Source organism: Ictalurus furcatus, chromosome 17, assembly GCF_023375685.1.
Source record: "Ictalurus furcatus strain D&B chromosome 17, Billie_1.0, whole genome shotgun sequence".
NCBI classification, from domain to species: domain Eukaryota; kingdom Metazoa; phylum Chordata; class Actinopteri; order Siluriformes; family Ictaluridae; genus Ictalurus; species Ictalurus furcatus.
The window spans coordinates 10,043,413-10,061,022 of record NC_071271.1 but is presented as its reverse complement, the minus strand read 5'-3'; the positions used below and the strand labels follow the sequence as shown (position 1 = coordinate 10,061,022).

At 38.1% G+C, this 17,610-nt stretch overlaps 1 protein-coding gene across 1 annotated transcript in view; it reads right to left on the bottom strand.

The window, feature by feature from the left end:
- The window catches only part of LOC128621833 (glutamate receptor ionotropic, kainate 4-like), a 44,145-nt gene that overhangs the window by 14,091 nt on the left and 12,444 nt on the right, over positions 1 to 17,610 (bottom strand). Inside the window, exon 2 of the mRNA XM_053647827.1 lies at positions 15,997 to 16,050. Coding sequence (XP_053503802.1) covers positions 15,997 to 16,050 — 54 coding nt within the window. The remainder of the gene's footprint in view (positions 1 to 15,996; positions 16,051 to 17,610) is intronic.

Genomic DNA, 17,610 nt, shown 5'->3' with positions numbered 1-17,610 from the left:
CACATAAGAATATAAACTTACTTTTCCCTTCTGTGGTGTAAGCAATACATGTACATTATGCTAATGTCATTTTTTATTAGATTTGAAATTGCTTTAGGAATGAAAATACATATAATTCGGAATTACTTTATAGTCTTGAGATTTAAAAATAAATCCAGCACAAAAAATTATAAATATAAATTTTGATCAAATATAGATTTGATGTAAATTAGGCTAAAGGTGAACCATTCTGGACTCCCAGAGATAAATATACCCTGTCAGCTTCCAAGCTCCATAGATATCAGTTTATTTTTATCATTGTGACATGGATATATGCAGAATTCAATAGGGGCCATGACAGGGGTTAAAACAGCAGAAGCAGAGAATGATTAGAACCTGCGCATCTCTGACATTTTAATCCAATTTATTTCATTCATCATGAAGGGCTTTATCAATGTGGAATTTAGACCTTTTGTTATGGCAACAGTCATTAGTGATGCTCACAAAGTTTCCCAAATTCTGATAAAAGATACTTTGATCACTTCGATCCGGGTAGAACTTTTCAGACACCAAAGACCTCTGAAATTATTAATGAGCTAGAACATTCTTTAAGTTCAAACTGGGGATGAAAGATCTGCAATATGGAAACCTAAACCTTATCCTATGCATTACTAAAAAGAAAAGAAAAGTGTCCTACATGCATATTGATACTAAAATGTGAGAAATATTCATAAAAGTCAACTAACCATGCCTTTGAAAGTACAAAAGATAATTCACTCAGACAGGCAAGCTGAGTAAATTGATAATATTAATAAATAAAAAAAGAAAGAATAAAACGTCAAAAGACTATATTGAATAAATAATCCTGCATGGGGCTAGACACATGAATAGAATAACACTTTTTTTGAAAGGCTATGACAGTGAGGGTTGAACAGAGAGAGGCTTCTGGCTTTGAAAAGAGAATGAATGAGAAGCCTCACTACTGGCACAGGAGGAGTAAATGTCAACACAAACAAAAGTTGGCCATCCTTCCACAAAAGTGTTATTTGTGTAAGGGAGATAAGTGGAACACAGAATGAGAAAAAAGAGCCATAATTCTTAATAAATTTTAATTGTAACTGTAGCAGATTCACTGCACATACAGTATAAATATCAAAAGTGTAATTGTAATTGTAATTATCTTCTCAATAATGTTGCAGTTACGGATAATACAGTCCACATACTTGCCTCTTCTTATCAGTATAAAATAAAAGGCATTGTGGGATGTAATCATATATACTGTATACAATTGTCACCAGGGTTTAATCAAGGTCTCAGAGGAAGGGCGCCTGCAATCAAGCTGACGGAGAGTAATCAATATGCAACCAGACTTCAGAAATCATAAAGTGAACATCCATGGTTAGGTCAGATGGCACAACCCTGCAGCACATTTGAACTGCCTGTGTGAAAGGCAAAGTAAACACACAATATTTCTGTACTGTTATTTCCAAGATAATTATGCATTCTTAGCTTACGTCGTTCATCACACACTTTATTGATTGCTGCACTGCAAGAATTGAACTCACGCCCTGGAAGTGTGCTGCATGTCAATGATTCCTCACTTACACAGCAATAATACAGTCAGAAAAAGAACAAGTCACAGTTTGCAGCACAGAATAATCATATGGATCGTTAATGCAAACTCTTTTTAAAAAAAATCATGCTGCTAAATACTGTTTTCAGTGTTAGTACGTTCACATGGACAACAATAATCCAATATTAACTACTATGTAAACAGCAATAATTGATTACCTTAATCTGACTAAAGTCATACTCAAAGTAAACACATATTGAATTAAGACGTGGAGTATTCCTTTTTTGTCGTATTATCGAAGTGCATTACAGACATGTACACACCTTAATCACACTATTAACGTTGTGTGGGAGTTTTCACCACATTTAGCGACAGGACACATACACGGCAGTGCTCAACCGTTTCATGGCAAACAAGAGAGCACGGCTGCGTCCGAAACCGCGTACTTACCTGCTATACAGTAGGCGAGATACATGTATCTCAGCTACTATGTAGTAGGTAAGTACGTAGTTTTGGACACAGCCCACAGTTTCGAGCAGTCGTCTATTTGTACGTATAGCATGACAAATAATCAACTGCACTTGAAGCGTTCATAAAAATTAAAAATAAAAACTCCCAAAACTGTATACGGTACCATAACGAAGACGAACTGTATGTTGATACGTGAAATTCTGGAGGGAATGTCGGACGGCGTGGTGTGGGGACGTAATGACGTGTGACGTTAATCGATCTACTTTCTATAACATGTAAAACGGGAACATGAGAGGAGTATTCTAAAAGCAACTCATGTAAACACCTTAATCACAATATTGTCTTACTCAAAATAAGGTCAATAATTAGATTACTGCTGTCCATGTAAATGTAGTCTGTGAATTTGTTTTTCAGTTTTGTTATGAGATCTTGAGATGCAAGTTCCCACAATAATAGGAATATCTGAAAGTTTTGACACTGAGAACATTTGGCTGGTCCCTAGGAACCAGGAAAGTTACAAAAACTGCAGATTTAAAACAAAACAAAAGACAATAAAACTGAGTATATGTGTGTGATGATGATCTAGAAAAATGTTTCTACAAGCTTACAAGTAGAAGTCCTACAAGCCAGTGGTTCTGAAAGTGGCACCCGGCATAACCAAAGGGTCTGTGATTTTTTTTAAACTTTAAATCAAAAAATTATCTGATTTTATTATTTACTTCTTTACTGTTTATTATTTAGCCATTAGAATAGTCATTTGAATTGGTATTTAATCCAAACCTCAATGTCTCAAAAACAAACAGGCCTACTAGAACTTATTTTAGAATTCAGTTCAATTCATTTTTATTTGTATAGTGCTTTTAACAGTGGACATTGTCACAAAGCAGCTTTACAGAAATATATCAATTCCGGGTATAAATTGAAAATTCATCCCTAATGAGCAAGGGAGAGGCATTGGTGGCAAGATTTGAGGAAGAAAACCTGAGAGGAACCAGACTCAAAAGGGAACTCGTCCTCATCTGGGTAACATCGGATAGTGCGATTATAAATATAACTTTCTACATGTACAGTAATCATGTACTACATGCTCAAAAAATGCAATTGTGTAACCATGAAATTATAATAGTTTTAACATGAAGACTATTGTGTTGAAGTCATCAACTGTTCACTGATGGAGATTTGAGTGCAGAACTGTTTGTGGCAATCGTAGTCCTACAGTGCAGCTGTCATAGCAATTGTAGTCCTAAGCGATTTTAGTAAAACTGTTCATATCAATTGCAGTCCAAAGCCATCTTCATAGTTACTACGTGGCACCATCGTCAATAATCTAATTTATCTTTAGGCTGGTTATGTGGGGCCATCCTCAGCAGCAGCAAGTAGTTTCCAAGTGATGAGTTAAAGGGAACCTTGGCTGAAATAAAAATTAAAAAAATCTCCGCCATAGACTATGATTATCCTTTTATATGATTCTTCATCTCCATGACATAGTAATGGAGTAAATAATTCATAGTAAATAATTCACAGGGAATGTGTATGAGTAAGTGTAGTGAGGTCCGAATGTCCTCAAAATGATAGGAATATGTGTATGTGCATGTGTGTGTGTGTGTGTCTGTTCATATTAAGTCAGCATGAGTTAGTTAAAAACTCCCAAAATAATCGACGAATAATACCTCTGGCATCTCTGTGTGTGTGTGCGTATGTGTGGGAATGCAAGTTAATCATAAGTTCAGGCACTGGTGACCTCGACAGCCAGCAGTATGACAAACCCACAGCTTTGTGTGTGAGTGTGTGTGTAGGTGTGTGTGTGTATGTGCTGGAGGGCAAATGGCAGCACTCTGAGCAATAAGGAAATGCTGGATTGAGTCAGGTATGCTAGTGTGAAAATGAAATATGAGCACAACGTAAATGAATAAGCAGAGTGAAGAGAGGGACGAACGTAACGGCTATAATAAGTCATGCGTCAACTGACTATAACATCTCACGCTCACCTAACCTTCAAATGACATTACAGCTTCTCAGTGCGTCACACCACACAGGCATGTATTGTAGCCTGGAAGTTCAGATTTCAAGGAGAGCAAGTCATTATGATGGGATTCCTAAAATAGTAGAGGTAGCTGGAGTGAGAGATGTGTGTGTGTGTGTGTGTTTGATTCACCTTGTTGGTGTAATCAGTGATTACAGTGATTAGAAGCCGTTCATCTATGCAATTCTCTTAGCAAATGGCAGCTCTGTAAATACAGAACAGTAGACTATTGCTCTTACAAGGACAGGAGAAACCTCTCATGATCTATTACGTTTCATCCACTCCCTAAATATTACAGACTGTGACTGTCCCATACAGAATGTACCCACTTCACCTGAAGCTATTAAACTACTCAACCTTTATGCTGATTAATGAGTTTGATCCACAATCAGGCTGAGTCTGTGCTGGTCTCTCCTGGTCTACAGAGCTGACAATTGGCATGGAAAATTGAGAAATGTTCAAGGACCATGGACTCTCCTTCCTTACATTACAGCTGAGTTTCAGGACAGTCTGACTGAATCTATCAATGACTTTGGATTTAGTCTAGTAGATTTTTCTAGCCAATGATTCAAATCTGAATAGACTTCATCAACTGTCGAATGACATTTGAAAGCCCTCTAACGAGCTAGCTACTGTAGCTACAATCCTTCTCAACTCCCGGTACATAGCTATGTGTATTATGTTCCAAAAAGTCTTCTGCTTATCTTTATTGCCTGTATAATTTGTACAGTGCTTACTAATCCATCTCCCATGTGCGCTTTGCTCTTTTCTATTTGTGTAAGCCCCCACTGTGTTGCAAACAATATTAGTAACCAAATGTTCCACCTGTTGCTATTTCATAATAATAGGAAATGTGTTTTTGTTTGTTTGTGTGTTGAGTAATGTGTGATACTTAGTCTGTGGTTTGTTGCCAAATTTAGCAGTTGCCATAATTTTTATATATATATATATATATATATATATATATATATATATATATATATATATATATATACACACACACACACACATACGGTTGCAATCAAAATTATTCAACCCCCAATGAAAATCATGTTTATTGACAAATGTACAGACTTTCAGCAGTTTGCAGTGAACAAATCAAACAAAAGCAATTGAAATAGTTCAACACAACGAAAGTGGTTTCCCCAAAATTAAACTGAAAATGCAACTTAAAATGACTTCTCCAGTTTCAAAATTATTCAACCCCTTCATACTAAGCATTTTTAGTACTTAGTAGAGCACGCTTTTCCTGTTTTGACACCAGCTTCCTGAGGAATCTTAACCCATTCCTCATGAGCAATAGCCTCCAGTTCAGTAATATTCTCGGGTTTGCGTGCTGCAACCGCCTTATTCAAATCCCACTAGAGACATAAACTGACATCTATCTATCTATCTATCTATCTATCTATTCACAGTGACATTAGCCAATAACAGGTCTCTGTGAGCTCTTGTATGCAGAAGAGGGTAAATAGCACCTTCCTCTAAGTAGATAGCACCTTCCTGTGATGCAGCATGAGCAGCATTTTAATAAGCTGCAGTTGGCTGGCTTCACATGTCTCAGATGAAGCATGTGTTAGCCTTTATCCTCCCCTGTTGGTAGTTGTCATGTGATCAGGAGAGCTGGCTGATGGGTGGGAATTGGCAGGTGGCCAGAGTAAACAGAGTATATCACAATACTTGCCATTTTTTTGACGGATGTAAACATGTGCCAAAATAGAATGGCAATAGCATCAGTGCTGCTATGTTTTTGGTAATTCAAACACTTTAATCCCATAACACAGCAAGTATGACCAACTGGCTTGTGTGCCGTGAGTACAAATAAATATTCTAAAAATTCTGGATTATGCACTCAAGTCAGGGGAAAAAAGGAAGGTGCCACTGTTCCTCATTAACACTGGAGGAAAATTAACCTTTGATAAATTTTGTCACGTTGCCTACCCCATCCGTACTTTGCATCATTAATGGCTACATCTACTGTCACTGGAAAACATCAGATGTAACTGAAAAAAATACGTTACATCACTGCGTATGAAGAACTAGATGGACCAAGTTCAATGTCATGTGAGCTTAATAAGTTGGATGTACATCACAAACCGAGGGTTTCAATCACATGGGAATTACCCTCTTCTCAATCAGTTGATAAAGCCCCTTAGATAAGTGATCAAATGTCTTTACCAGGGCTCAGGAAGTGGATACAAAACCAATTGGTTCACTCTGAGTAGAATCAATTCTGTAACATTACCACATTAAATGTAACATATAAAAAGATACACTGACTAAAATCATGTGTTGGTGATTCAAAAACATTTGTAGCTAAGACACATATAATAAAAATAAATGGAAAATAATGTCATTAACCAGTATGAGAGATTTCAGATCAATGTTTCTGTTTTGGAACAGTTAAGAATTATTATGCTTTCTGGCAACATGTTTGTTCCTGGCAAAATACAGTTCATTTCTGGATTTCGTTTCTGTTCCCTCAAACCCTGGTCTTCAGGATCATACAATTAACCTTGTTGGTAAAATTACTAAAAGAAAAAGATCAGGGGTTAAACGTTCCAATTTTTACACAATACAAAAACCTATGACAAATTCACTATTAGCAAGTGGACTGAATGCCTCTTGATTATCAGTGACCGTCTTATGCCAAATCCAGGAATTAATATTGCTCACAGCACATGCTCAATCTCATAAGGTCCTATCAGACTAATCTGTTAATGAATGAGTTGCTGGGCAGCAATACACACATCTCTGGAGGGCAATAATGATTGCCAATTGATGCCAATGATTACTCATCAGCCTTCTCTAGCTCCTTGTCAATAGGCTGTTGAGTAGGAGAGCCTCACAAACAAACATACACACACACACACACACACATATTATCCTTTATGATGTGCAATTGTGGCTGTGATAGCAAAATCAGGCTGACAATCGTACAGTGTAAAGGCTTAAAATGCCAATTTTGCCTAAAATGATGGAACATGTATGAGTAGAACTTTCACATGGTCATGATAAACCATCCAAATAATTAAAAAGGAGGAGTTTCACTTAAAATGATGTTCAAGTTATTATAATAAGTAGTTCTAGATCAATTATTAACCATCCATCCAGTTTCTGTACCTGTTATCCCACACAGGGTTTCGGGGTAGTCTGGAGCCTATCCCAGGGAACTCGGGGGACAAAGAGGGGGACACCCTGGACAATCTCACACACATCCACACACTACGGACAATTTGGAATTGCCAATCAGCCTCCAGCACATACAGTGAGGGAAAAAAGTATTTGATCCCCTGCTGATTTTGTACGTTTGCCCACTGACAAAGAAATGATCAGTCTATAATTTTAATGGTAGTTGTATTTGAACAGTGAGAGACAGAATAACAACAAAAAAATCCAGAAAAACACATGTCAAAAATTTTATAAATTAATTTGCATTTTAATGAGGGAAAAAAGTATTTGACCCCCTCTCAATCAGAAAGATTTCTGGCTTCCAGGTGTCTTTTATACAGGTAACGAGCTGAGATTAGGAGCACACTCTTAAAGGGAGTGCTCCTAATATCAGTTTGTTACCTGTATAAAAGACACCTGTCCACAGAAGCAATCAATCAGTCATATTCCAAACTCTCCACCATAGCCAAGACCAAAGAGCTCTCCAAGGATGTCGGGACAAGACTGTAGACCTACACAAGTCTGGAATGGGCTACAAGACCATTGCCAAGCAGCTTGGTGAGAAGGGGACAACAGTTGGTGCGATTATTCGCAAATGGAAGAAGCAGAAAAGAACTGTCAATCTCCCTCGGCCTGGGGCTCCATGCAAGATCTCACCTCGTGGACTTGCATTGATCATGAGAACAGTGAGGAATCAGCCCAGAACTACACGGGAGGATCTTGTCAATGATCTCAAGGCAGCTGGGACCATAGTCACCAAGAAAACAATTGGTAACACACTACGCCGTGAAGGACTGAAATCCTGCAGCGCGCGCAAGGTCCGCTGCTCAAGAAAACACATATACATCCCCGTCTGAAGTTTGCCAATGAACATCTGAATGATTCTGAGGACAACTGGGTGAAAGCGTTGAGGTCAGATGAGACCAAAATGGCATCAACTCAACTCGCCGTGTTTGGAGGAGGAGGAATGCTGCCTATGACCCCTGGAACACCATCCCCACCGTCAAACATGGAGGTGGAAACATTATGCTTTGGGGTTTTTTTTCTGCTAAGGGGACAGGACAACTTCACCGCATCAAAGGGACGATGGACGGGGCCATGTACCGTCAAATCTTGGGTGAAAACCTCCTTCCCTCAGACAGGGCATTGAAAATGGGTCGTGGATGGATATTCCAGCATGACAATGACCCAAAACACATGGCCAAGGCAACAAAGGAGTGGCTCAAGAAGATGCACATTAAGGTCCTGGAGTGACCTAGGCAGTCTCCAGACCTTAATCCCATAGAAAATCTGTGGAGAGAGCTGAAGGTTCGAGTTGCCAAACGTCAGCCTCGAAACCTTAATGATTTGGAGAAGATCTGCAAAGAGGAGTGGGACAAAATCCCTCCTGAGATGTGTGCAAACCTGGTGGCCAACTACAAGAAACGTCTGACCTCTGTGATTGCCAACAAGGGTTTTTAAACCAAGTACTAAGTCATGTTTTGCAGAGGGGTCAAATACTTATTTCCCTCATTAAAATGCAAATCAATTTATAACATTTTTGATGTGCGTTTTTCTGGATTTTTTTGTTGTTATTCTGTCTCTCACTGTTCAAATAAATCTACCATTAAAGTTATAGACTGATCATTTCTTTGTCAGTGGGTAAACAAACAAAATCAGCAGGGGATCAAATACTTTTTTCCCTCACTGTATCTTTGAATTGGAGGAGGTGGGATTTGATCCCCCAACCCCCAACCTTGGAGGTGTGAGGAAACTGTCCAAACCACTAAGTGCACACCACAATTATTATTATTATTATTATTATTATTACTACTACTACTACTATCCTTATTATTATTACTACAGTATATACAATATTGTATACAGAACATTTTTATTATATAAAATTATGTCATTAATATAATTTTATCATATATTTATATTTGCTTTGCAGTTAAAATAAGGAACAGAAAAGAACACTACAATAACCCAACATACATAAACACACTTTACTGCTATGCCTACAAGCAGAAAATGTGCATGATTTGGAAATGAAAATAAACAAATACCTTTTACCACTGCTAAAACTGGCCTAGCAATGCCACTGCATATAATCTCTATGCATATAAATTTGTTGCCAATTGTATTAGCCAATTACTTGCACCACCAACGTCCTCTGTGAAATAGTAGCATAATTTAGAAAAAGAAAAGTGTGACTTCTATTGTACTACCTTTCTATTATTACATCCTTTTTTAATCCCTGAAAATATCTGCAGTGTTTCACTAAAGGCTAGGCAGACAAGAGGCTTTCACGACATTTTTCTATGTGATAAAAGGAGAAGCCACTTTATGGTTTCTAAACAGCCTGTTGTAAAGAAGCAGTTGAACTCGTAAACAAAGAGGCGAAATACTGGCTGGTGTTCAGAGGTAGATCAGGGAATGAGAGGGAATGAAGGTATATGGCAGGTGTTGAGAGCCAAGTACAGGTGGGGATGAGAGTGGCAGTGTATTAATGCCAAAAACCAAACAAAGGGATTGAAGCAGTGTGTGTGTGTGTGTGTGTGTGTGTGTGTGTGGGTGTGAGTAACAGTGGGAGAGTATGCAACAAGACAGGGAAAGAGAGGAGTTGAGGGCAAAAGGAAAAGATAAGGACTACTAAAAGGAACACTGAAAGAGAGAAGAAGAAAGAAAACATTGAGAATGAGAGAGGACATGCAGAAAGAGAAATAGTCAGTGTGTTGACGTTGATGAATGAGCTGCAGGAACTTTTACTTGAGTAATTTACAAATGTAGCAGACTGCCATGAAATGTCACAATCTGTGCATAATCATGAAAAGAGGCATTTGTTTCGCAGTGTTCGCTGAACTGTTTGTTTCCAGTGAGATGATGCAGAGATGCAAGAGCCATGCCATGTAGTGGCTTATACTGTATGGAGGCCACTTTGAGAAAACTTTGACAATATATATATGATGATACGGATAACATTCTGTAGTACGTACAGTATCTTTTATAAAGCAATGTTGGAAAAGTTATGAAAGGCTTAGTATACAATATGTTAAAACATGCAAAGTGACACTGAATGCTTGTCTTTACATTACAGGAGAGATGAGAGAACACACACCAATTATCATTATAGATAAAAAAAAAATATATATATATACTGCTTAGGAATATGTTATAAAAGCCCTTTGTATTCCATTGTTTTGGACTATTGTTTTTAGAGCTGTAGAGTATATACAATATTTGTGTTGTCACTGGACATTATTTATCTGTTTGTTGGGACAAAATGTCTCGCTGTTAACAGGAATATATGCATTTTGACTTTGTGGGGACATTTAGCCCCCCCCAAGTGTTTGTTTGAAAAACTAAGAGATTAAAGTTTGGATATTGATATTAAGGTTAGGGTTGCGTGTGGGTAGCATTATTGAGTGACGAATACACAAATCAGTAGAAATCCATCACAATGATCATTTTCATGCACACCTATACTGTGTTGTGGTGTGTGTGTGTGTGTGTGTGTGTGTGTGTGTGTGTGTATCCAAGTACAACCTAATGTAACCAAATAGTATAATAATAGAGTCTCAGGCAATGCCCAGTTTCAACATGTGACCATGTTTGGGATCTGGGACTTATTGCTAGTGGCTATAATCAGTGTGTCTTGTGATATTTTTCAATGTCCCTGAGTGAATTTAAAGCCTTACATTCTGGCCTTCATTACTGGATAAAATGGAATGAGACTGAAGCTCTAAGAATGAGACTGAAGCTAATACTTAGCTCTAATCTAAGTACTGAATTTAATGTTGTAGTGAATTACAAAGGAAAGCTTTGCAATTACCTTAAATATAACCACATATACACTTAGAATTCTAATTTATTTTTACAATCATATGTATTTTGAAATAGTTACAGTGTGCTACTACTTCGCTAAGATATAAATATGTGTTTAATATAGCTACCTATCAAGATTTACCTCCTTCTTAGCTCCTTGTTAGATAGCTAACTATAGGTAGCTAGCTGAGAAACCAACTACCTCAGAATCCTGGAAGGTATCTAAGTGCCCCTTGTATACTCCATGGTGTAATGGAGTTACATGGAACACATGGAACATGGAATATATCTTGAGGACAACAATAGCAAACTATACAAACTATAGTTCCACCCATGGCCCCCCATCAGATCTTTTCAGGGTTCAAAGAAATATAATTCCCTCCCAAGAAGTTAGTGCCCTATTTGACACAGGTATGATAGAAAAGAGCCTACACATGTATGATAGAAAAGTGCCTACCGTCTAAAACTAAAGTCTTTACTCAGCTTACTTTTTTTTCAAATGGCTTTTGTCCAGAACACATCTTGTTCCAGAACACATCTACCCACCTTGCCTAAACATTGTCACATACTTCATAAGCATTAGGCTAGATTCACTTAGAACACTAGTCACTTCATCCTTCAAACATGTGATGGATTTTATTAGGCTTGCCAATCAGATTAAACCATGCACAGTGTCTGTTGAGAATGCAAGGACTAATGGTGGCAGATGCATAGGCCAGCTCCCTAGAACCAAAACATGTCTCAGTGAGAGGAGCCCAAGTATTGGCTCGCTGGTGATGCAGTACATGCCTAACAGAAGCTGTCTGGTTGGGAGCAGTGTTCTATTGGAGAGAAATAATCATGACAGCTGTATCCCTTGCGGGCTGAGGAGCAGTGTGGTGCCACATGGGTAGTCTGGGCATGTGCTCCATGGTATAAGGTCAAAACACATCAACCAGCTGAAACTGAGTGCAGTCCATCTGGCACTGAATTCTTCTAGCTGGGTCTCAGGCTTTGCTACATGCTGGTATGCTCAGACACTGCTGCGAGGGACAGTTGTATTAACCATCAGGGTGGCAAGAAGCAGCATTCTTTGCCTTGCACAGAATCTTCTCAAGTAGGAGCAATCATGACTGGCCTCACAGAGAACCACAGAACCATGGATAGCATCTCTCTAGTGACCCATTAAAACTTATTAAACCTTGCCAAAGGGATCAAGGCGTATTCAACCACCATGCCCCCCTAGTATGGCCTGGGACCTCCCTCTTGTTCTGAAGTCCCTTAAATACTCACTTTGAATACATGCATGATACTAACTTGAAATGGGTGTTTCTGAAAACTGTCTTCTTGCTGGCAATAGTTTGAGCTAAATGAGTTGCTCTGACAATAAGCTGACCTTCACACGTTGGTGGACAGATGACTCTGGGTTGACCTTGTGGCTGAATCTGGGATTTCTGTTTAAGGTCATATTACCTAATTTTGTAAATCAGTCCACTGGACCTTGCAGTCTTCAATGAGGGTAAACATACAGAGCAGTTCTTGCTGTGCCCACTCTGTACCGTACAGTGTCATACGGACTGGACAGTAGCCATGTAAATCCTTAGACCAACTGTTCATTTTCAAGACATTAAGGGCTCCCTAGTCTAAGCAGAGGCTGACCCACTGCATGGTGAACAAATCACCTTGGCCTATAGTCGGGCTGGACACACAGACCCTACTGTGAGGATCCTCTCCTCTTCAAGAGGCTTTCCCCAGATTATGCACTGTTAAAACTGCCCCTACCATTGGTGTGAGTGAGGCTATCATTTCTGAGCACATTTCAGTCCTATGATGAGTACTTTACTTGGCATTTTTATTGTACATGAAACAGGTGGTTCACACCATTTCTTTTGCTCAAGACGGGTGAAAGAGAACCTAGTTACATATACTCAACATCACCTTTATTAGGAACACCTGTACACCTGCACATTCATACACTTCTAATCAGCCAATCATGTGGCAGCAGCTCAAAAACCCATGCAGATACAGGTCAAGGACTTCAGTTAATGTTCACATCAAACATCAGAATGAAGAAAAAGTGTGATCTCTGTGACTTTGATCATGGCATGGTTGTTGGTACCAGAAGGGCTGTTTGGAATATTTCAGAACCTGATAATCTCCTGGGAATTTCACACACAACAGTCTCTAGAGTTTACACAGAATGGTGTGAGAAACAAAAAACACTGAGTGAGTGACACTTCTGTGGGTGGAAATGCCTTGTTGATAAGAAAGGTCAGAGGAAAATGGCCAGATTGGTTCCAGCTGCCAGAAAATATATAGTAACTCATATAATCACTCTTTACAACCGTGGTGAGCAGAAAAACATCTCAGCATGCACAAAACACCTTGGAAGAAGGTTCTTGGGAATAAGTATCATATGTTGGTGATATTTATTGCAATAAGAGATCATAAGAGATTACACACCGTGGTATGTGGTGTTCATGAAACCATGTAGGTGTATTTTTTGGCATTCTGCTGCATATTAGTCTTCTTCAACTTGTAAGATTGTATCAGTCATAGTTTGATTCATTGATTCAAAGGCTATCTGAAAAAATATATAATATAAACTAAGTATGAAGAATTTTGAAAGACATTTTGCTAATAAGTGTTAATATTCCCTATCTATGGAGAGTTTTGGGACACCATGTATAATATATTACTATGAGTAACTGTGCAGTGTACACTCAGAGGGAGAGAATGGTGTACTCAATGTATTAATGATCCCTAGCAGTCCAAAAAACCCAGGGGTTTCTTATATAAATGCTGTAAACAATAAGTCCCTTAGTAGCAGTCAAACAAGTAATGAAAACACTATTTCACATGGCAAAGCATTATTGCTTATACAAATCTCACAGCAATGATCTCTTTATGGCTCACCAACAGGGGAACCAGGCATGCCTAAATGCAATATTCCATAATCAATAAATAATGGTTCTGTTGTGTTCCATTAGAGAGGCTTTACTGTGAAAATAAACTTATTCCTGTGTTTTTATACTATAAGGAATTAGTAACATAGTAATATTTCTTCAGTTTAGCAGTGACAAAATCTCTCCTTGCTTTTCTGTGCCCAAATCACAAACTTTGTCCATGTCACACAAGAGAATAATTTGAATACTTCACTATGATTAGCTGATTGCACAAGCAAAGGCATCAAGCAAGATGTGCATTTTTACATACAGTATAGTAGTAGACTAGTATGCAATTAAGGATGATACATTTTTTTTTCAATTAGAGGAAAGGTAAGTAGTTTTTCCAGTTGTTTGGAAAGAAAAATCACTGTGTGTAATGTTTATTTTGAACAGTAATTTTTGCCCAATCTTTTGAAGGTAGTCAATAATACAGTTGACTGTATATTCAATATTGCTTGCATGTTTTCTTCTTGTGTTTTGTAGTGCATGGAGTATTGTTATTGATCACACAAGCACATTTTTGCAAAAACAAATGGAGATGCACAGATGAGAGGTATAAGCTTTCACTTATAACGTTTCTCAGAAAATTCCACTTAAACAGACTAACCCTGACAGTCTGTTTAAACAGACTAACCCTGACAAGCAGCATATCCTGCTTATGTACTTTAAGCCTTTTTTCTGTATTACTGAGCATCAACAAATGTTTATCTGTTATTTTGTTTGTTTGTCTTTTATGTTTGTCTATTATAAGAAAAAATGCTTGGTTATTATGCCCAATTTATACCCTGACACTAAACCTACGGTACATTCCTGTCCAATTCTATACCTATTCTAATTTAATAATTCCTTTGCCAGCTAAAAAATGCTGTTATTTTATGTCTCAAAATGCCTGTCAACCTGTTAGCCTTTCCTGTATCCAACTGGCATATCTATCTTGACTTTATTTGTTTTGAGCACTCACTTTACTAATATTCCAAATATTCGGTTTCTTTCCTGTTGCTTGAGCAACTAATAGTGCAAAAGACCTCATTTAATACTAGCATTTTTAAAAGTGTTTTTCTCATTATAGCTAAAATACAAAGGCATGTTAACAACTAACACACAGAGAAGAAAGCTTTTTATGCCAATACCCTTAAACACAGTAGTGTACATTTGACACTCACTGAAAAAAAGAAATGCCCATGGGCAGCAGATACACTCCACTGCTCTAATGTAGAGTAATAATGTAGAGCTCACTACCCATTCATACGCATAAGCCAAAAACCTTGGACAAATCTTTCAGCATGACGGCTGCAATGTGAGTAAATGGGATTAGTTATCACTGCTACTAACGGGTGTGTGGTATCACACACTGGAATAAAAAACAAAAAACACCTCTGTCTGCTTCATCAAAATACTGGCGACTGTTCATGTCTCACAGGCCATTATTGAAATGCGATAATGACATAATGAAGACAGATCTTTTGCGGGGGACAAATCACTTTGCAGTCTTTAGGATGACTGTCTAAAACAGGGAGGCCAGAGGGAATGCAGGAACAGAGGATAAGTATTACTGGAAATGAAGCTTCTTCAAGTCAGACATACTGTAAGTGAATCACTGTTGAACTATGGTTCATAGGCAGTGATAAACGGTTGCCCTTTAAAAGTTCATACAAAGCCAAGGAAAAAGTTGTATATTCGGTTATGCCTAGTAAACACCCCAGCAAAAAAACCCCAAAACGATTGTCTCTCTAAAAATCATTCTACTAGCACCAACGTAACATTCCATTTATTTTCCATAACCACAGAGAATTTCATATTACAATTCTTTCATAAGAGATTAAATGCATGATCAGCCATTACAAAGCACAGAAAGATTTAATGCCAGTAATAACACAATTAAACACCGTAATCAATGCACTCGGCTTTCGCAAAACAATAGAACGCAAGTTAAGAGGAACAGAAAGACTCCCTTAACAAGGTATGTATACCATAAATGGCATCTTTGCCACAGCAGAACTGCACACCATTAAAACAGCAGGAAAGAGCAGCAGGTCAAAGACTCTTACCAGCGAGGTGAAGATGTAGGTGTAGTAGACAGAAAGCATCCCTAACTCTGATGCCTACGAGAAAAAGAGAAAAAGAAAACAAACTTATTTCATGACATCCACATTACATATTGCCTTATAATGAAAGGCTAATTTCATTTAGAAAAAGTGGCAGTTTTATTATCTGAACTTCAAGATTGCCTAGAGTGTTTTCCTCCTGTTGAGCAAATGAAAACACATGGTGTATTGCTTTTCAAGCCCTGCTCGCAGGCAGATCAAAAACAACAATGAAGCATGGCACTCATGACCCACTAGACTATTCTATTCATTAATTCCCCATTGTTACCTGGGAAACTGCAACAAAAATTAAGCATTTCAATTCAGTGTGACAGTGTTAGAACATTTCAATAATTATTTGTTATGAGACCTCTACAAAGGCAGAGTGGACACTGTTTGTGCATGCAGTTGTGTTGAGTCTGTGTTAGATTAGCCAGATCCAGTAAAAGAAATCTGAGAACTCTTGTTGGTGAATTCATCACCACACAACAATAGCAGATAGATCCATGTTTATTCAAAAGCAGGCAATTGAGAGGCTTCAAAAAAGAAACCCAACAAACTGCAGGCTAAGGCCAAGTGTCGGAAAACATTTAGGTCAACTTCAACACTGAGCTAAATCAGAGGTTCTCAACCTTTTGTAACTAAAGCACCCCCCAGCCTCTTCTATCATGTGCCCCCCCAGCCCCCCCCCCCCACAATATTGGAGGAGACCAGGTATAATGATGATCTATTCTATATAAAATCTATCTATCTATCTATCTATCTATCTATCTATCTATAACATCATCTGTTTTTGATAGATAGATAGACCTTTTTTTGCTTTTGTACTTTTCATAACTTTTGTGATTAAAAAAAAAACTTATGACTTTTATAAAACTATATAACGGACAGGTATGGAACATCATTGGTGAAAAATGTGTCTGAACACTATAACTACTTTGAACAAGAGAACTGATATGTAATAACGTGGACTATTTTACATGTAAAACCTGTTGCATTACATTCATCTTGCATTCTAAAAACATTCGCAAACGAATGATGTACATTAGGACAAAGGGCGCGTCTCATCATGACGTTGACCATGACGTTGTTAAATCTCTGGCTCTCACTGAACAGAGCAGACTCAGAGAGAGGTGTGAGTGCAGCGGGAAAGCAAGACCTCACAGTTGCAGGACAGTACTGGTGATATTTGAAAAGTTGCTAAGGTTTGTACAAAAAGTAGCTAGACTTGTCGCTAGGCACTTTTTTTTTCTTCGCAAAAAAAAAAGTCTGAAAAGTCTCTAAGTTGGCAACACTGGTCTGCACTGACAGCTAGATAAAAGGCAGACTAAGCTCCACCTCTCCCCAGCAAAAAGAAAATGCAGAGGGAGAGAGAATGCGGGGTTTTTCATTTATGCACATTCTATTTGAAAAGCAATAAAATACACAGAGTACCAAATGATGCCCTGTCTGTGTTTTTTCTTGAAAACAATTTTGCGCCCCCTTCAGATCTCTCCGCACCTCCGGGTTGAGAACCACTAAGCTAAATATATTAATGCAATCACCATGCATTCCACAGATATCACACGCTTCCTGAGA